At 28.1% G+C, this 23237-nt stretch overlaps 1 protein-coding gene across 1 annotated transcript; it reads right to left on the minus strand.

Annotated features, from left to right (window-relative positions):
- Positions 1–3892: 3892 nt before the first annotated feature.
- LOC142322683 (3 beta-hydroxysteroid dehydrogenase/Delta 5-->4-isomerase type 1) lies at positions 3893–21462 on the minus strand. The gene is made up of 6 exons (XM_075361763.1): positions 21435–21462; positions 17366–17473; positions 14159–14323; positions 10333–10584; positions 6758–6913; positions 3893–4362 (listed from the first exon to the last, which is right to left on the minus strand). The coding sequence occupies exons 1-6, from the start codon at positions 21460–21462 to the stop codon at positions 3893–3895; spliced, it is 1179 nt and encodes a 392-aa protein (XP_075217878.1).
- Between the last annotated feature and the right edge of the window lie 1775 nt (positions 21463–23237).

A 23237-nucleotide genomic window follows, 5' to 3' on the forward strand; every position in this document is an offset into this window, starting at 1 on the left:
ACCATTTTAAACACAAAATATTTTCAGGATATTTTTATTGGGCAGTTTTTTAAATATGGTATATTTGTAATATCAATGTTTGACAGTCTCAGGTAAATTAAGCTCTGTTTTTTGTAGTAATATTTAGGAATATTTAATTACATTAGATTGCTATGATGATAAACAACCAGTGAAATTTAATGTACAAGGTTTCAGCATATTAATGCTATAAAAAATGTATAAATAATCATTTTTTATTATTAATGCAAAGTTAAAATTAATAAATTTAATAAATCCACATTACCAACAATTCAAGTCTACAATTCAAGTCAACAATTCAAATCTCAAGATATTTCGGTTCTTAAACCATCGTCAGGAGAATTAAAATATTACAAAATAAAGTAAAAATTAAAATAAAATAATAGTCATGACTATATGGACATTATGAATATACTGAATTAAAATGAAACTACTCTGGTGGAGTAAAATGAAATTAACAGAGACCATGTTATAACGATTAATGACATTTTAATTATTTATATCCATTATCTCTTTATGATTATATTTAAGACATGTTTAAATAATTTATCCTCTTTAAAAAATTTGTATTCATTAATAAGATTTAAGATTTAATAAGACCTAAGCTTATTAAGTCTAATAAGGTAGACTTAAGCTTTCTAAGTAAATCTGTTTGATGGTATTAAAAAGAATAGACTGAATGTGGTTAATTTTCCTATTGTGTGATTAGAGAGAATTATCTTTTAAATTATTGTAAAAAAGAAAATTCACTCTCAGTATCTCCATCCAAGATGAATTTATATTAAATCTTTATTGCCACTCTGTCTACAAGACTCCCAAACAGAAACACTTATGAAAAATGCTTTATTAAAACAATGATGGCAGAAGAAAAATGGTGTATCAAGGAAGGGTTAAAAATGAATTAAGGCACTGTCTTACATTTAAAGTGCAAAGGTAAGTATTTGTATTAAAATTATTACCAAAAAGTGTGAGTACATATATCTCCTTACTGAGTGAATGAAGTTTTATTTTATAATTGTATATAGCTTTCTGAAAATGAGCATAGGTAGCTTTACTTCAGAGTTTTGTTTCTTTGATATCAGTAATTTTTATTGGATCAAGTGTAACAAGAGGAGTGATTTAAATAATTCATGCTTGAAAATGATTTTTGAGTTTTGAAGGATATCACTTTTATTTGCTTTGTTATAATGTATATCTTTAAAGAGAAGAAACATAAATATTAAAGCATTGTGTGGTTTTGTATTTATTTCTGTTTCTCTAAGGTGATACTGATTTTTAACCATGCAGTAGTAAGTCCATGCTGTCTAATCAAACAATCGAACTGCATTGGATTTACTATATAGGTTTTTCCATAATTGTTTGGTATACGAAAGTTTAGTTGAAGTTGCAGTTATAATTGTTGTTTGGGTAGTGCATCTAAATAAGAAGCAATATGTGTATTTATCTGGATGATTTATGTTAACTTTATGGAAAATAAAAATTTGTAATTGTGGGATATTGGCAACGTTAAAAAAATAAAATAATTATTTCTAGACCAAGTCAAAATTGAGGGTGCCTGGACATAAGTCTGAGCTTTATTTATTCATAACTGTTTAACTTTGTCTTTCTATCTTCGTGCTGAGTAAGATTTTAATTAAACTGAGCGGTGATGAAACTGTTGCTCATAGTACTGTGATTACATAGGGAATAAAATTTTGTGCATCAGAAGCTGGCAAAGTGAATGTTGAGGATGAGCCATAGCGTGGTTAACCAGTTTCTGTGACTGATAAGAAGCAGATTAAGAGATGTGTGCCATGTTTGACAATCCATGGAGTCGATAATTTCAACTGGACACATTGTATGCAACTGCCGAGGCTCTTGTGAAGTTTTGAACCAGTTCCATACCTCTATACTCACCAGATTTGGCATCCTGCAATTTTCACTTTTTTCTGCAATTAAAGATTATATTAAGGGGGTGTTCATTTCACAATAGATGGTGAACTGAAGAACATAGTGAGGTAGTGGGGGCATAGATTGAAGAAACACTGACAGTGTTCTTCATTGATGGAATGAGAAAACTGTTTCACTGTTGGAAGAAATGTGTAACTGTAAATGGTCACATTTACAGGGAAAATAAATGTAAGTTTTTCTAACAAATAAAATTTGCTTTAATCTCATGATTATATCAAGAGTGTCTGCATTGCATTACTTTTCAACCAACTCTCATATTTATTCTTTACTCTGAGACCAAGAGAATGCTTTAATATCTGTTTTAAAATCGTTTAATTCATTTTCAAGTTCTACAATAACCAATAAAAGTAAGGGGCCAATATTTAAAGGCTTCATTTGCATTTTTATTCATGGGCTTCCACACATGACTTCATTCTTTCAATTATTTCCATGTTTATTTTGAGAACCGACACACCAATTTTAATTAAACTTCTATTAGAAGGAGATAGACATTTAAAAAAAAAGTTCTGGCATGAATACCTCATAATTAAGTATGTATAAAACTTGCATTAAATATCTGATTATTTAAAATAAAGTGTCATTTGCTAATTGCTGATACTGATTAACTCGAAAGATTTTTTGAAGCTAGTTAGCTTTTATTACAGAATAGCTAGCTTTTTTGTTGAATAAAAGTAAAAATAAAAAATACAAACAGCTGTTGTAGGCAATCCCAATAAAAAAATATTATTAACCAAAAAATATATAATTCATTAAAACCACTAACACAGATTGCCTACTACATAACCTAATGCACAACCCTTTTGTTGGTTTGGATAAGATAAAGATGTAACTACAAAAAGATAAACATTAACATTACACTAAAAATTTATTCCTATCTCATTAACAAAATTTAAAAGAGGGATAACAATTTAATGTTCTTATATTATTTTTTTTTTATTTAAAGAATTGTTTTCAATTATTTAAAATATTACTGATATTTTAATTTTCTAACATTAAGTCCATTTCATACTGTATATGCCTTTTTTTTGAAGTCTCAATGAATTGTTTAAGAATATTTCATAGTAATAAATATAGTGCTAAAATGAAATGCATGCACGCACACACGCATGTATACACCTTAACAATTAACACCTTACAATTATTTAATTTTGTATCAAAATTCTAGCTTGGATTTCCTTTATAAAGTTTAATATTATGAAGAGTAAAATAATGGAATTTATTTGTTTAGCAAACAGCATAAAACATACATTTTTATTTTTATAAAATAAAAGAATTTATAACAAATTGAAAATAAAATATATTTTATAAACTATTATTTAGATTATTCAACCAGCCATTTGTGGTTTACTTTATAAAAAATCACTTAATATCTCCAGAACAACAGTGTAGTAAACGATTGTTTGTAATAAAATATTCCATTATCTGTGTTGGATCTCCACAATGTTGTTTAGAGAATCTACATAATTCCACTTAAGAAGTCAGAATCTGCAGCCTGTAACTCCAGTTTCGATAGGATTCAACAGGGCTTATGATTAATTGCTGGGATAAACTGGAACCTGATGATCTATTTAATAAAATGTGTAATTAAAGAATTAGTTCCTGGAGGTAGGTAGGTAGGTAGGAGGACATTGAACCAGTTAAGAGTATCAAGATGAAACGCTAACAATAAAAAATGGAATTTATTGCCTGGAGCACTAGTATATTCTTTGACTGTGGAAAAATCAAAGATCCATTGAATACCATTGATTTTAAGAGCCTTGAACAGACCAAGGATTGTTTTGCAACTTCTCTGGTATTTTTTTTTTTTTGAAGAATAAAGTTTGATTTGGACATGGAAAGCCAATAGCAAGTAATCTTTTAACACAAGAAGTAGTGTTATCTTACATTCCATCAGACAATTCGTTTGTAAAATATAGTACATACTTCAATGAAAAACTAAGTATTGTTGAGTCTTGGTCGGTTTTATATAATTTTTTAACCTTTCACTTGTATAAAACTGTACTGACTTCATTTCACTTTCTTTATATGTATATATTGGGGAATAATTTAAATGAATTGATGCTCGTAATCGACTATAAAGTAATATAGAACCAAGAAAAGTAACAACAGATTTAGGTGCCACTGGTAATCTTTTTCTTATTACACTTGGATATATCAGTTTAAAAATAAATTCAATAAATGATGTAATAATGTACGATATAAAAATTGGCAAATACCACCATGATAAACGATAATGTTTCTTTTTACTAATTGGATTGTTTATTAAATTAAGAGAAAATTTAATTATATCACGTACTGGTGAATCATCATTAATAAAAACAGGTAAACCAGCAATTCTAGTAGGATCTTGTTGAAGTATATTTTTTGCACATATATGGGCCCAAGCAACATTACCTGTAACAATTAAAATATAAATTAAAAATAATAATTATAATAAAATGATGGGAGAGTTTTTTTTTTAATTCACATCATTTTTTTAATTCAATTTTTTATGGTAATATACATCATAAAATGGTCGCATATAATAACAATATTCTGAGAGATTTTAAAGAATACAAATTACGATCACATAGAATGTGCCAAAAATATAATACTATTTGAACTGATCAACTCTCCTTTAACCAGTTGAACTGGTTAGTCACCTGAAAAAGGTGCAAGTAATTATCTTTGAAAGGTGCTATGGAAGTCCAAGTTAGTTGTTTATAATTTAAAAAGAAAATTTGAAAGTTCATGATTTATTTTTGCAAACTGATGGAATTTTTTTAAAGAGCCACTACCAAAACATATCTGTATATATCAGTAAAAACTTATCTGCGTTCTGTATCTGACATTTTTTGTTCCAATATGGTAAAAATAAAAAAAAAAACTTTAACTGAAAAATGGGTCCATTTGATATCAAATTTGGAGTAATTATCTGAAAACAGTACTCCATGATTACTGTAGAAAGTATGTTTGGAAAAAATTGTTGGATTCTGCTGTTAGATTCTAAAAATATATATATATATTTTTAATTTAGGTGTTTGACAAATTGTTATTTAGAAGTATTTTGAAATTATCTTCAATTAAATGTACTTCAAATGAACAAGAATTTAAAAATATGGTGACTGAAAGGAGTTTGACTAACAACATTAAAATACAGACTCTTAAATATTCTAGTTTGCCAAAGGGGATCAAAATGTAGAGTTCTTCATGAGAAAAAAGCTGAATAAAAAGAAAGATAATAAAATGGAAACAAATTTTTTAATGCCTCCTTTATTTACTTCTTATGAGCAAACTTGGTGCAGTGAGCCAAGGATGACTGTATCATAATTACTTTTAACATTTTTTAAGTTATTTTAAAATCAAATAAAATACACTAACCTAGTGGAAAATCATGGTGTGCAATTTTTTGTCAGTCATCCTAATATATAACTGTTGAAAATTGTTATATATTTACAAAATTTGGAATTAATGGATTATAATGATGCCACTATGGGTGGAAGATTATTTGTAATAGGTCTGTAAATTTATGATGGCTGTAGGAATCTGTTAGAAATAAAGTAGAAACACAAAACTAGAAATTGAATTATTTAAATTAACTTAACCTAACCTGCAAATATCTAACAGCTTCCTCTTCACAACATAGGAGATCTCAAATTTTAAGTGCACATATTTTACTTATAAGTTCATCGTTAACTTTAACAAATATTTTTATTTTATTGTTTTACTGATAAGAAGTGATTCAACTTGTCACCAGTCGCACTGGTTATAACCTTCCAACGATAGTGGCACTGTTATAATACATAAGTACAAAAAATTTTATTTTTTAAAAAACAACTACCATACAACATTTAATTTAATAATGATTACTACAGAACCAGCTAATAGGGAATTCTTCTGTACATAAAGCCATCGCTCTCTGCTGACAGTTTTTTCTTTTGTAAAAGACACATGAACATGTGCTAATGAATCATTTGATGGGTGACATGTTGCTCTGTCTTATTGAAAGAAGACAAACTTTTTTTTCATGATCTGTTAACTAAGCATAGAATTCTTTGAAAATGTTTTTGTTATATTTCTGTACTGATAGTCTGATCAAAACATATTGGCCCCTCTAAATGATTACCAGAAACAGCACACCACATACAAATTTTCTCATCATGAAATGGACATTAAATATCTGGTGAGGATTTTCAGCCACCCAATATATCTGTAATTTAAGATAAATGAAACCTTATCTGATATAAAATGAGCATTGTGTCCATTGACAATGTTTTTGGAAGCCAGTCACAATTATTAAGACGTTTTATTTTGTCTGTTTTCTTAAATTCTTCCATAGTTGTTACCCAATGTGGTTTCAAATTTAAATCCTGAAGAATCTTAATGTAAGACGTATATTTTACTTGTCGAGATAACATATTTTTTAAGCGAATTGTGTATGCCACTCTTTACTGGACAATGGTATCTGGAAATCCTTCTGCAAATATTTGACAAATTTCTTGAAAGGATCCAGAATGCACATACACTTCCATTATAGCATGCTTTCCTCGATAATAAGACATTTAAAAAAACACAACTAGCATTAAAGATAACCCTCAAATAACTGCAGTTCAAGCCAATCTGGTTCATTTTTAAGTTACTCATTTGGTATTTATAGGTTTATGGTACGATTTCTTTTGAATGGAACAAAACATTATTGGTTTACCAATTTCCCAGTTCTTAATAAATATAAGTAAGAAATTAATTATTATTTATTTAATTTTTTAAAAAAACCAATTTACATAAATAATACATTAACTTTTTTCCTTACCAGCATATGTAAGTTGATGCTTACCACCTAGTCCAGCTAACCGAAAAATACTACCTTCAAAGTTATTAGCCACTTTCATGATAAATGGCATCATTCTAAAATCTTCTTCCCCATACATCAATGTTGGCCTTAATGCTACCGTTCTTAATTTACCACCTGAAAAAATTAAAGTTTTTTATAATTTACTTTTTTTGCTAGAAAATTTTCTTTTAGATTATTTCTTATACTAACTTACTACTCCATACATTATAGTATTAAGTGAATAATTTTAATGGAACTAATATACTTCAGTCACTGATTTTAGGATTTATATTTTAAAAATAAATAAAATTTAAAACATAAATCAAACCATACTTATAAATTTATATATTTTCCTTATATTGTTGTATGTGTTTAATTTTTAAACTAATCAAAACTGACTTAATAACATTTATTTTTTATTTTCTAATTAACAATGTATTTTTTGAGCTGCTCTGTTCAAGGTTTTACCACGGTCTCCCTTGATCCATCCAGGCACATGCAAAGGCTATTCCATTTTTGATTCATGAGATAGCACACATACATTCCTGACATGATCTATATAATTTACTTTACTTACCGATCAGAATAACAATTTATTTATTTAACATCCTTTTACTGTATTTATCACAGTAGAAGGATTTTCATCTCTTGTGTTTCTTCTAAATGATTTTATAGTACAATTTTGGTTAGTCTTGACTACTTTAAATAGAAATTGAAACTAAAATATTAGAGATAAAATAAATAGATAAAAAATATATACATGTAAAATCTACTTTAAAACAGATTCTAAAAGAAATACAATTCAGTCTTTTTCATTTGAACTTATTGAAGTTTTAACTGAATTAAATTTTATTTTTATCTGGTGGTAGGTGTTTCATTTTTATATTGTTATTTTTAGAGGATTTTTTGAAGTTGATTTTATTATTATTTTATTAAGACAATCTGAATAAAATTTTAAATACATTAAAATTTTTTAATACAAGCTAAAATGTATTCAGCTTTCATCAATGACTACCATTGATCTAATGCAATATATTAAGATGTCATCCTTTTTGTGTTAAGTATATTTAAAATTACAAGATCAGCTTGAAAAAATGAGGTTTATACATTTATAAAATAATAAGTTAATTATGACTTGCATCCTAAATAGCTAGAAATATGCTTCCATAATCGTTTCAGAACTAAAATACAATTATTTCCTTTTGTTCTTATTAATGGAGTTTATGTTTAAGTGGTTAGGGAGTTTGTTTAGTATACAGTCAAACACAATATCTGATAATGTTATATTTGCTTAGTGAGTTATCTCTGCCAGAATTAATATTTCTAAATTTTATTTGTTTGTGTTGTGTTCATGAATTTTACACAGAATGTGAAAAAAATGTGGATGTTGTGTTTGATACCCTTAATATGTGTGATTCATTTTCAAGAGTTAATTTTAAAAGGTTGATTCTGATATTTTATTTATATAAATCTTTGCACCTATAGGTGAATGCCCATCTACTTGGTTTGCTGATGTAATGTTTTAAATTGCAGTCGCTATTATTTAATTAGTATACTTCCAGGTTGTACATTTTATAAGTAAATGATTTGTTGTTAGATTATATAATATTTTGTACCCATTTTTGATTTTAAAAGGAACATAATTACTTTTTCCTCTGCAAATGTTGACAACTCTAAATGAATATATTTGTTGATATGTATTACTGTCATGTATTTTTTTGTTGTAAGTAATATTTTTGATTTATCTTGTCCTAGATTTTATATAACATGTTTTCTGTAAATGTAAATGCAGAGTCATTAGCACTTGTTATGTATCTCATTTCACTAAGATATTCTACATAGTTGTTGGTTGACAACTAAATGCAAATATATATATTGTTGCCACATGCTGTGCTTACTATCGCAAGCACGACGCTAGCTGGTAGATGTTGGGGGTTGGGGGTACTTGGATTCCACCTACATGCCTAGTACACACATTCCTCCCCACCAAGCCAGCTGACCACGCAACTCTATCACTACAGCGGCGCTGCGCCCGATCACTCTCAGGTGCCTATAAAAGACTGATGCCAGCACAGGCTGACCATCACCTCCTGGCAGACACCAACAACCTCGACAGAGCAGCAGGTCTGGCTGGCCTGCCAAGGGAGCCGCTGGGTGTGCACTCTACCTTCCTGCCTTAGATTGCCGGGCTTCAAGTGCACTGATGGCGGGCTGATCAGTAAGAGCCGGCCCAGTATGGGATTGCTCGGGGAGACCCGCCTTCGCCATGCCAGTGGAAGACGACTGACACCAACCTGATAGTGCAATATCAATAAATAATGGTATACTCTGTGGGCTACCATTTTCATGCTGTAGTGGAGACCCAACTGCCACTGAGGGGAAGCTTGGTTTGATTCCAATGAACAAGTCACAACTCTCCAACTACAGCCGAGTTGACATCACCGAAGATCAGCTTCTGGACCCAACAGCTCTTCTCAGGGCTACCTTACAAAACAATAACAGCTCTTTTCAAGGCCATCACTCCAAAAACCTCAAACAGTCCTTCTCAGAGCTACCATAATGTTTTAAGGTGCCATCAGAGCCATTTGACGACAAAAAAAAAAAAAATATATATATATATCACTTTACTGAAATCAATCTTTTTAAGGTTCGTACTATTCCTCTGTACTGTTAAATTATAATTAAATTCTATTAAATAAACCACCTAGTACAGAATATTGAGATAAGGTATCTTAATTTTTCATTAAAAGTATTTTTGCAGATCCCACATCCTCAGTCGTGATTGAAATAATTGCAATAATGGAATATATATAAATAAGTAAATAAATATATATATGAGGATTGTTCAGCAATTAAAGAGGCAAATGGTAACAGCAGAAAAGCTATTCAACTGAATAAACTGAAGCTGTCTACGTTCAAATTGGCACCCCTGAAATAGGAAAGAACAGCTATTTGAAAAGAATTTTCATTATTATAACCTCTTTTACATATTTCAAAATGTTGGCACCATTTGAAACATGTACCACAGAAGAACAGTGTGCTGTGATAAGAATTTTATTCTTTGAAAGTGTAATACCGACCAAAATTCACATGTGAATGTTATAACAATGACAATAAGATATTAATCATGCAAATTTTTATAAATGAATCAAACAGTTTAAATCGGGCAGAACAAGTGTCACCGATTATCACCACATTGTAATACTAGTGGAAGTTTCGACTGGCACTTTGAAAAATCACATTAAATATTTTATTTTATACAAGGTCAGATGCATCAAAATTTTGGAAGTTGGTGAAAATTGTAGTGTGAGTATCACCACTATCAACTCTACTATCTATGACAAGGTTAATTACCACAAAACATGTTCAAGTTGAGTTCAGAGACAGTTGATTTAAGATTACAGACACCTGAGTTCACATTTTACGATGCTTAAATAACAGTTTTTAGTGAATGGTAATGTGTTTTTTAAATCATAAATTAGTTTGTAATGAAATATCATTTTGAGCTAGAATATATTGTTATAATATGAAATAATAATTATACTAATACATACCATTTCTTAAATAAGTGTTATCAGCAGCTAAAACAATTTGTTCTCCTTTTAATTTTGATGCTGGGTAACCTGGAAATAAAAGATTTAATGGGTCATCTGGGGTTTTCACTCTAACTTCAGTTTGATTAACAACAACTGAGAACAGGCCAATGGGAAGTCTAGAATATGGTGTCATAGTAATTTCAGTACTACTTGTAAAAACAAGATGTGGTATATTAAACTCAACACAAAGTTCTATTATGTTTTTTGTACCTAAAACAGAAAAAAATGAATTTACATATAAAAAAAGTTTTAGTTTAGTTTTTACTATTATTATAATTCATGATGTACCATAATAGTTTTCTATGTTTTTGTCTAAGACTATGATAAAAATTATTTTAAACTATCAGTTTTTTAAATGAAAAAATAAATCAAATTTATTAAATATCATAAGAGTTTTTAAGTTCTCTTTCAGTTCTCAATTGCTCTTGCAGTCATTCTCGGACATCTTTTTCTTCTTAGGATTAGCAAATGTTAATTGCTGGTAGTTTTTTGAATTAGACAGACTTAAATTTAGAATTTGGTCAAAATGTGTTAGATTTCAATTATGACTGTTCATTTTTTATGATATTATTGGGATTTTTTGTGAGCTTATATATTTCATAATATTCAAGTGTGTTATGATGAGGTCCTTTTTCCTTGCTTTCCATTGTAGTACATTGTGGAGGCACAACAGTGGAAACAGTTTGAATATTTCAGGGGCATTGTGTTTGGTGACTATTTTATGTATATAATGATATGCTTTGATTTTTGTTCTAAATGCCTCATTATATGTAGCTTTATTTTTTAAATTTGTGCTACTTTCTTTGAAGTTTTGTTTATGTATGTTAGTGGGATGTATTTTTGTTTTATTTATATTTATTCTGAGTAGTAATGTGTCATGGAGTTTGCTGCTAACTCCATTTGCATGAGCTAGGTATAGTGGGCAATGTATTGCTGTGCACATAGGCTGATGGCTGGCTTAACTATCCTGAACAACTCTGACAATGCTCTGCATGCTATGCAAGTATACGGAGCTATACTTGATGTTGTTGTAAAGGAATGACTATCCAACTGTTCCACCTATCTTATCAGTCTGTCTCTTGCAGGCAATGTGCACAGCTATATGCTACATTATACACTGTTGAAAACCACACAGAGCTCAATAGATAAAATAGCTAGTAAATAAAATAATAAATAACAGCATACCCATTGACACACTTTGGATAAAATAAATATTAAAATGTTTTTAAATAGAAAGAACAAAATACATCACTCAAACATACATAAACAAAGGATAACAGAAAAAGGTAAATGAATTTTAAAAAATGGATTGAATGGTCCTCATTACAAATTATGAAATAAATAAATACAAAACAATATACTAAATGAGCAGATGCAATACAAATCCAACATACTTTTTGGATACATTCTAAATACGTATCTGTCTAAATAAAAAAATCCAACAGCTATATTAGTTGCAGAGATGGCTGCTCAACTATTTCCAATGTTTGTTATTCAATTTGATAATATTTAAAATAAAAGTATATTCTTACTAAAGTATAGTTAATTTCAACTAGATACTCAGAACTATTATGTATGTACATTGTAAGGTATAACAAAAACATGAGATCTGGGCCCAGACCCTTGGGCTCCAGTGCCGTGATACCAGCCATCTTCTATGGGGCCCTTAATCTGAATACAAAAAGAATGCAACTTGAAACAAAAATACAAAATTTTTTTAAAAGGCCCCAATACCAATACAAAATGAACATTTGCCAACCATCTTATAGATGAAAATTTAAAATCCACAAACACTGACAACTTGAATATTTTTTTTCATACAAGAACTATATCTTAAAAAACACAATTCAACATTATTAAATACACAAATACTTGAAAACAATACTAAATGAATGGAAACATTTTAAATTCGATACATTTTTAACCACATTCTAAATATGTGCCTGCTTTAAAAAAAAAAAAAAAAAAAAAAAAACTGCCATAATATCAGCTGATGTAAGGATGAAAACAGCAGTACAGTCAGCAGTGACTGCTGTAAGGGCAACAAAAAGCATTATGATGAAGGTTTTAAAAGCATTGTTTAATAATTTTGGTTTGGTTTGTAATTTACATTGTTAGTGGTATTAAATACAAATATTAAGCATATAAGGTAAATTAACTGATTTTATTTTTCTATGTTATAATTGTATTCTCATAAATAATCTTGGAATGTGGTAGTGTTCAGATCTTACCAGCATCCAGCTATTTATTGACTAAACAGTATTTATTTACTTCATATAAAAAATCTAATTCCGTTCTACCATGTTCATTTAATAGTTATCACAGGAATGATATGCAACAAGTATCCCACAATCTGCATTTCTACATTGGTTGACAAAATTTGAAAAATTTCAAGCAGATTCATTGATCATAATGAACTTTTTTTTAATGATGGGGAGAAAAGGGAAACGTACAGTCATCGTCATCCCCTAAAGAAATATCACAAGAAGACTTTTCAAATTATTATATATTATTTTTTTATAATATATTATTACTTTTTTTAAATTTATTATAATTTATACATTAATTTTTAGAGATAAATGAATGAGTGTGATTTTTATGTTTATTAAATCTATTTTTAAAATAGTTTTTTTTAATGACATGCATATTTGACAAGATAATTAATTATTAAAGAAATAGTTTTTAATTTTAGTTTTAATCACTGTTAGAACAGAATCTAATTTTATAAGTACAAAGTAAATAATCACATTCTTTATTTGCATAGCAAAAATCCTTACTTTTTTAATAAATGATTTTTAAAATTAATTTCTTTGATTTAAAATACAATTAATATTGCAATCAACATACAATATTTTTCTATTTACAGACTAACAATTATTTTTTCCCTTAAATGCCAATGAAAGAGCGAATAATTTGTTTATAGAAACTAACAATACAATGAGCAGTTAACGTGAATGAACACGTGTGTGCGTATGCGAATGTGCACTTGCATGTGTGCACACACACACACCTAAGTACTTGTACTAATATAAGCTGCTTACTGTCAGTTAAATTACTCTTCATCAATACTGAGTTATCTCTAACCAAATGTACAGATTTTAATAAAATTTTGCAAAAATCTGCTATTCCTAATGTGTACATTGCCATCTGTTCAACTTGTGAACAATAAGTAACTCTCCTTGTGGCCCAATGAGATGAGGATGATATGTATGAAATATAAATGAGGTGTAGCCTTGTACAGCTTCAGGCCGACCATTCCTGAGATATGTGGTTAATTGAACCCCAACTACAAAGTACACCAGTAACTGCTGTCTATTATTCAAATCTGTATAAAAGTACATTTTACTAGAATGTGAGCCTCAGAACCTTTGACTTCAAAAATCAGCTGTTGTAAACAAGTGATTTGCGATGATGAGTTTACAACTAGATCAGCCCGGTGGGCTATTTACCAAAAATAATCTGATAAAATTTATACAGTTTGATGAATGATAAAAAGTATTAACAAATTTGTAAATTACACCTGAAATAAATTTTAAATCATGTTTGTTTAGTTTTCCCAAAAAAATGTGTCAGTTTATATCTACAAAAGATGCTAGTTTGAAATTTACACAAAACTATTTTTTTAAATCAGATCATTTTTATTGTAATGTAAATAATGCACATATGAGTTTTAGCATTTCATATGTAATAAATAAAGAAAATTGCTGATAATATTTTTATTTTATTAGTATAAATAATTGAAATAAGGGTTTGTGGTATGATCTATCATAAAATATATTATTACCTTGAACATTTGTTTTATTTAAAGCATCATCATCTGGTGGAAATTCATAAGAAATAAGTGCTGCACAATGAAAAACACAATTAACATTCTTGAAAGCTTCTTTAATACTATCTTTATTTTCAATATTTCCTATGAATACTGTAATGGGGATATTCTCTGAATGTCCTGTTTAAACAAAAATACAAGTTTCAATAATTTTTATAATATACTATAATTATCAATACCGAGGAACCTTGTTAATTCAAGACCAAAGAGATTGTAGTAAAATTACACACCCTGGCCTAAATATATAACCTAACCTAATGGTCAGCTGAATTTTAAAATTCTAATTATTGGCTCCTCTTTAGTGAACTTTCTGGTAGGACTGTTATAACACACTGATTAATACAATTATTCAGTAGAATAAAAATTAAATTGCAGTAGTTATAGTACACATCAAAGTAGACAGATTGGATGCGTAATTGCTCAAATAAATATAAGAAACATTTATGTCATTACATTAACAACAGAATAAAATTTTAAAAATTAGCAAATAAAAACAAGATACAGAGTGAAATAACTGCTACATGGAAATTTTACATATAGCACATAAATACTATTTACAGTTAAATAATATGAACTTTAAATATACACAAATATGACAAAAAAAACGTAGAGTGAATGTGTTATTTTATTACATACTTTGGAGATTTTCTAGCCTTTTTTAAGTTGGATTCTGTGAACAACAATGCTAAAACATTTTTCTCTGAAGGAGCCAATAAGTAGTTCAGAGAGACCTTAGATGAAAAAATTCCATAAAATATTTAATGTAAATCCAATCATTAAATGTTTAAAAACTTCAATAAAAAAAAATAATTATCTGGTAACCTTAATTCAAATCCATCAGAAATATCTATATAACTAATGCAGTTATTGATGAGATTTCCTAAGTAAAACTTGGTGAAGTTATGAGTTATACTTGACTTGCATTTGCCCAAAATTTGCTAAACAGATTGAATTTGTAAAAAAAGTTCCTTTTCTGCTAAGAAACTCAAATTATTCTCAAATATTTATCTGCTGATGTATTCCTTTTCGTTTATTATGGTACATTTCTTCCTATATATTCTATGACATTGAATCCTAGAAACTTGCCCCCAAACTCAAATTAACAAAAACTAACTTTTCAAAAGTAAGCGATTGGGGTTATTTTCGAGATTAAATATTCTGAATCCTACATAGCAGATAATTTTTCATTCTCTTTACATTCATAAAGTGATACTCCTTATTAAAATCTAATAAAAATTAATTTAAGCTTCAGCATTCATTAATTTTAATTAGGCAGACGTTAATTTTTTACAGACCATGCAAGAGTTCTAATCCTTTGAAAAGTTGATGTTCTTTTCATTTCTAGCACTTATTATTACAATAAACTCCATATAACCATAAATGTTGTGAAAGTTAAATTCCAAAGAAATCTAAATTTCTAATCAACTTAAAATATAATAATCTAATTGGCCTATGGCTTTGTTCAGACAATGAATTGGGGTAGCACCATTAATAATTAATTTATATATACGTAATGGATAGTCTGTATTTTAACAATTTATAAATTCATTGTTTCCTTATTAAAAAGTATTGTGTTTTTATTTGTCGTTACAATAATATTTATTGGGCAATGTTTCATGTTATCTTGTTCAGTTCTTTAAGCAATAAAAATAAATCAATTTTTCTATAAGTTAAATAATACAGAAAACTTATTAAATAAAATAGACAAATCTTTATAAAATTTTGAAAGAAGTTTAGGAGATAACTGCAATAAATAAAATAAATAAATAAGATGTATGAAATATTGTTTATGGATGAATTGATTAGTGAACATATCTCAATAAATCTAGAACAAATCTCAATTTCAACTGAAGCTATTCCTTCATTTAACATTCAAATTACATAACTACTTTTTCAAAGACAATACTTATTTTGACAATTTAGAATATGGCTGAGGAGTGAAAAAGGTACCCATAGAATTTTTGCAATGTTCTTTTAACAAATAAATTAGAAATGCTGCTTATTGCAGTAGTGTTACATATTACTGTATGAATATAGATATTCATAGTTTAACCAGGGATGCAATCATAAATTTTCCAGCAGATTTTGTACTACAGCAGTTTGCAAGAATATGATCCACAGTCACAGGCAGCTGGCTACATGACAGTGTTGTTATGAAAAATTCATATACAATCAATATTGGAAGCAAAATTTATATTTCATGTTAAATGTTTAACGTTTTTATTCATGAATTAGATTTTTAACAACCTACTTTGTTGCTGTTTGCCTAAGGATACCCAAAACAAGGACCAGTTTTGTGTGGTCTGATTTTTATAATTTAGGTTATATTTTTATAGGCTGATAATTTGTTAATAACATATCAATAAAGAAAAAGTCAAAAGATAGTAAGGAATCAAATCAAACAGTTTTAATATCCATTAAAATATTTAATACATGAACATTCATTCCACAAATTTGTCACACACAATTTAAAGAAGTTATAATATCTTTCATTAAGAAATATGATTAACACTGAATCCTTAATGTTAAAATAAAATGTAGACTAAGTTAAAACAAATTTTATGTGAAAGGACAATTTTTTATTTCTCCCTAAAAGCAGTACCGGGGAATGGGTTTTTCAGCATCAGTGCATCCTTGAGTTTAACTGATGAATAACTGTTAAAATACCACTTACAAAAATTTTGAATTATGCAAACCTGTAACCTATATCATTAATGGGGCAAGGAAATCAGGAATAAACTTATGTTATGAAAATGTAATATGTAATAAGAGTTGAAACAGTAAGTGTGAGAAACTATAGAAATAGTTTGCAGGTATTCAAGCAAACTAGAATTACAATAGCTTATCATATAATATTTAATAAGATTTCCACTACTTTGTCAGAAATAACTTATAAGATCATTGTTATCCACTTGAAGAAAAGTGTTATACTGATGCAAATAATCTAAAATATTTGTTAATTTTAATATATGACTGATTTTTTTTTTTATCTAAGGATGATTAATATTCTTTGATTGAACAGTGTTTAATCAAATATTTTCTGCGTTAGCAATGATTTTTTATACCATATTTATCATAGATGCTTTACTTTTTAGAAATACCAATGAAATTTTACTTTTATTTTTCACAATCTAAATTTAGCAGTAAACCAGAAATACTTACTCATGTTATTTTTATATGGTTCCAAATCCAGAATTCTTATTTCTGTAACAGTTGAATCATGTTTTTGAAGCTCTCTGACAATATGTTGGCCTAAAAAGCCGCTACCACCTAAATAATAACAATGAAGATTAAATTTTTAATTACTGCACAAATAAATATGCAAATTATGATGAAAAGTAGCATTTATTTATTTACCTTCATATACACAGCAATGACAGGCTGACGTCCAATATAACAGCTATTGGATGGACAAAAATTAATTTTTGTCATGTATGAAAAATGTCAAAATGACATTCCTGAGTACAATTCAATCCCAGAACCTTCAGCTGAAAGACAGAGATTCTATCACTCCATAACGGAGACAGGCAAACTGGTAGCTACTAAAACTATTTTTAAAATTAGTAAAATTATTTTTTTAAATTATACAATAATTATACTGTAATTGATAGCCATTACTTGATAACAATTACTCAATCAACTACAAAGGCTACAAACAAAGCCTGAGTATTTAAAGTGCCCAGTTTCAAAATCATCTATCATGTCTATTATAAGCAGGTCAAAAGCCCACCTCATATCAGTATCCTTATACATACTCTTGCATCAATCACCCTTATATAACAGTAATATCCTTATGTATAAAACAACTCTTTAATGTACGAGAGACATTCAATAATTAACGAGACCAATTGATGTAGAGTAAAGCGATTTATTCAATGACAATGAAACTTACACAACTTTTCAACATAGTTTCCAGCAACAATTAGACACTTGTCCCACCGTTCTATGAGCTTTCTGATTCCTGCAGTATAGAATTCTTTACCTAGCTGTTTGAACCATTTGTGTACCACTTTTTTGACTGCTTCGTTGTCATCGAATGTCTTGCCACATAAAAAGTCTCTGAGCAAGACAAACAAATGAAAATCAGACAGGGTAAGGTCTGGGTTTTAAGGAGGATGTGGCAACACCTTCCAACCAAACTTCTCGACCGTTTTTCCCATTCTCTGAGTGATGTGGGGCGCGCATTGTCATGCAAGATATTCACACCTTTTGAGAGAGCGCCCTGATATTTTTGCCTTATCGTGAGTCTCACTTTCTGTTGGAACAAGTTAGAACATTACTCACTGTTGTTCATGGTATGTTGTTCTTCTGAATAGTCACTAAAAATTGGGATTTGCAAGTCCCAGAAGACTGTCAAAATCACTTTACCAGATGACATGTGAGTTTTGAATTTTTTTTGGTGGGCCAATCCAGATGTTTCCACTCAAGACTTTGCTGTTTGGATTCGGACTCAAAATAATATATTCACGTTTCATCATGCAGAAAGTTTTAAACCATTCTTTGAGCTCGGAACAAATGAGAATCTGGGCATAATTATGGGCTTGAGTCAACTGTCTTGGGACCCATCTCTAACACGTTTTGCAATAATTCAGCATGTCGTGAATAATTGAATGGAACTTCCTGCGTTGGAACTTCCAATGCAGTTCTACCCGAATCAAACTGTTCCACCCATTTGTACACGTTACTGCAGTTTAAACACTTTTCACCATATTGTTTCAACACTGTTGAGTAAATTTCCGTTGGTTTCACACCTTCTAATAGCAAAATCTTATTACTGAACATTGCTCTTCCGTGTACGTGTTTCAAGTGGAATTGACATTCTAAAATCAACAAAAGAGATTACGTTTAGTTAAATTATTATCAAACAGCTGATTAAATGTGTTCCCAAGGTTGCTAACTTGACCCTCAGAAAGTTTCATTGTCATTGAATGAACCATTTTTTCTCTACATCAATTTATCTTGTTAATTACTGAACATCCCTCCCTTTTAGTATCAAAGAGAAAATGTCTTTTTGTTATATGAACTTGAATGTAAATGAAAATGAATTGTCATTTTATCTTGTTGATCATATATCAATTTTGTTTTATAACTGCATATTTATGAGGTAGGTGTTCGTACCTTGAATGAACACCTACCTCATGAGGAATGCAATAGAAATGCAATCCTATTGCATTCCTCATTTGATTTGATTCAATCTTACTGCTTTAAATGAATATGGCCTCATATTATGCATGTTTCATACCTTCTGAGTTTCTTTATTATTATTGTACTATTAACCCGACTAATGGCTATCATATCTACACAATAAGGTAACCAGTACTGGTTCTAGTCCAATGAGAACTTCCATAGTAAAAAGTTACCTAATCTGCTTAATTTGCAAAGAAATATTTAAAATTTAATATCTTGTCAGAGAATATGGTTACTTTCCTTTGAATATGAGTTTTTATCATAAAATAACTATGTGCATTCAATATTATTTAAATTTCAGTAATATTTCAAAAGAGAGCACAAAGGTAGCTAATAAATTTGGTGTCACAGAGGCTATGATCTGTGTAATGTATAATTATATTATGATTTGAATAATGCACTTATTTGTATTTTTATAAAATAAGGCAAGTTTAAATACAGAATAGTTTTATCGTGTAAACAGATTTGTTTTGTTGTATGTAAAAGTACCAATGGTAATTTTAATATAAAGGGAAATTGAAAGAGAAATTCAGTCTGAAGTTGAGATATTAGTAAAAATTCTACAAAAAATCAAAAATTTGTTAAAAAAATGTTTTGCAAAGTACAGGTAGATTATGGATATTCCACAGAAATATAGATTACAGAGAATATAAGATTATAAGACCAAGAATAAGAATACTAACATATGATTACTAAGAGTATAAGAATAAGAGAATATAATATTACAGATTTCTGAAAGAGTCCAGAGTTATATTATCAGATTAAATGACTTTAGAATGGAAACCTTTCCAATTGTATATGTGTGATTTGATCAACAAGAGATATGCTGCTTAGCGATTTTTGTGATGCCAAAATGACCCATCTCCTTAAGGTTTTATCACAATTCAACTGAAAATTGATCAGGTGAAAAAAATAATAAATTTCTTATTGGTATTTTTGTTTGAAAAAATTAAAAAAACGAGTTTTATTTTTCTTTAGATTTGTTTCTTATGAATATTAACAAAATTAATATTCTGTATGAGTGTTTAATTTATACAGTTATTAAATGTATGAGAAACTTTGCAATTTTAATTAATAAAAAATATTTTTTCAAGTAACAAAATATGTAATTGTTCACATAGTTTTTGAAAGTTGGAATATTGAAGTCTGATCCCTATGTTTTTCAAGGCAATTGTAGCAGAGTTCTTGATTGCAGAAGACTTTTACATAAAATCAGCATTTGTATTCATGGAATATATATATATATATATATAAAGCAAAAATTAATATAACAAACATTTCTTTGGTGAGGGGCACCAAAACTGAGTGACCTAACATTGAAGAATTGTTTTGGGTAATATATATGTATGATAATCAGCTTCAAGATTGATAGCATTATCATCAGTTGCTATTTAAAATACTAGTAACTGTTCACAGCCAAGACGACAGTTAAGTGAACAGTTCCTTTTACCATGCATTGATGACTAATGATTAATAGATTATTTAGATAAAAATGTACATAATATAGGAAAATTTATGGCTTATAAATGAAAAAAAAATATAATCAACTTTTAAGAATTTATTATCAATAATAAAAATCAAACCTGCTGTTTTTTGTATAAGAGTGATTTCGTGGTGATCGCTACTTTATCACATATTAAAAAAAATTCATTTAATGGTCATTTAATTAACTAATGTAGAAGACATGTAGAAGATGCACTTCTTTTCTAGTTTAATTTTTTAACAACAATTTTTTTATAATAACTGATGATGTAGTGATCACTACAAAAGCACTCATACTTTACAAGAAGCAAAAAAACAGTAAGTGTGCTTTTTATTGTTGATAATAATTTATTATTATATTGCTATGATATTCAACTGAAAATTAATTTTAAGATTTCAGTTGATTTTATGCAAATGAAAAATTTGTTATTAATTAATAAATTAAACTGTATATTAACAAGTAGAAATTAAATAATAATCTAGCTAAATTAATCAACTTATAGCCTTTATTAAGTAATATTTAATTAATAATAATATTTAAAAACTATATTTACATATATACCTGTTATCAGAACTACTTCAGCTGCCATAATGTGAACAACAAAATGATGTAGTTTGGAAAGTTGTAATGTTTACTTAATGAGAGTTCCTATGTATTTTAATTTTAGCAACACAATGTTAAAAATAAAACTTATGTGAAAGTTTTTCATGTATAAGAATTAATAAATTTTAATAATAACTCTATTTACTGTAATAGTATTATTAGGCTAATATTATTTAAGTGGGTGACATTCCATTCTGCTGAAGTAGTTGAAATGTTTATGTTCATAACTCATACTGGTAGATGCAAATGCTTGGTAATACATAGAGAAAACTTTTATCCTCTTGCAGTACTTTATAATATGCACTGCAAGGATCCAACAATTTTGTGATAGTTACTAATTAATTAATAATTAGTAAAATGAGTAATTAATTACAAATTTACCAGTTCTATAATGGAAATGAGCCATTATATTATACCATCGTCACAACACATGCTGTTGTGATAGAGCTGTTGTCACAACAACTATTGGGAATCAGCCTGTTGTTACTGTAAAGATAAATAAATTAACAGCTTTAATTAATAATTAAAATTAATTAAAAATTTGTTCATGTTTCAATAGAATGTGAATGTATATATATATATATATATATATATATATATTATATTTATTTGATCAACCGAAGTACAGATTAATAAATAGAGTAGGATGATGTTTACCTTATTCCATTATGCATGCAAAAGCACTTTTGCGAATTTCTCACATCAGTTGCATTAAATTACTTTTACAAATTATTCAGATTAAATTACATATTAAAATTTAAAATTTTAAAGTTAAAAATTCCGTATATAAAAAGATGATAATTACTAAATTTAAATTAAAAATGAAAATAAACAAGTAGTTTAAATAAAATAAAAATGCACGTGGTTTAGCTAGCCAATGTTACATAACTGTCTGTCATGCATTTCTATTTTGTTTAAACTACTTATTTATTTTTATTTTTAATTTAATTTTAGTAATTGATATCATATTTTTATGTATGGAATTTTTAAATTTTAACTTTAAAATTTTTAATTTTAAATATAATATAAAAATAATTTTTAATTATAATTTTAATATGTAATTTTATCTGAATAATTTGTAAAAGTAATTTAATGCAACTGATGATGCGAGAAATTCGCGAAAGTGCTTTTGCATGCATAATGGAATAAGGTGTCATCCTACCTTATTTATTTAAAATTACTTTGAATTTAATAACAAATGTTACACACAGGAAAACACCTTGCCTATGGAATTTCTTTATCAGCTATTATATCAGAGAAATATTTATAAGATTTTGAGAGTAAAATTGGTTATGGCATCGCTCACATAAATAAGGTTTTATTATGGACTCGTTATATTGATGGTGTTTTTGTCATTTATGATCCGGTCATAAATAATGAAGACCTCATAATTTTGAATAAACTCAATTGATATCATAATGATTTAAAATTTATTTTTGAAACAGATATAAAGAGAACAATAAATTTTCTAGATGTTAGTATTGAAATTAACAGAAATAATCAATAATCAAATTATAACTTCAGTATCCAGAAAACCTATAGCCAATAAAACAACAATTCATAGAAAATCAAATCATCCTTGGTCTCATAAAATGAACATATATACAAATATGATTAATAGAGCCATCCATTATACACAAAATAACAAAGAAAATTAAACACAGAAATAGATACTATAGAGAAAATTGCAAGTATACAAAAAGTTTTTTAAATGCAACTGATGATGTGGGATCCCAGGAAAGTACTCTAGTAGAAAAACAA

This window comes from Lycorma delicatula, chromosome 4 (genome assembly GCF_047948215.1).
Source record: "Lycorma delicatula isolate Av1 chromosome 4, ASM4794821v1, whole genome shotgun sequence".
Taxonomy (NCBI): domain Eukaryota; kingdom Metazoa; phylum Arthropoda; class Insecta; order Hemiptera; family Fulgoridae; genus Lycorma; species Lycorma delicatula.

Coding starts and splice junctions, on each gene's coding strand:
- LOC142322683 (XM_075361763.1), bottom strand. CDS start 21,462: ATGGCAGCTGAAGTAGTTCTGATAACAG. Junction 10,585..14,158: donor AAATAAAACAAATGTTCAAG/GTAATAATATAT, acceptor TTTCTGTTTTAG/GTACAAAAAACATAATAGAA. Junction 4,363..6,757: donor GCATCAACTTACATATGCTG/GTAAGGAAAAAA, acceptor TAATTGTTACAG/GTAATGTTGCTTGGGCCCAT.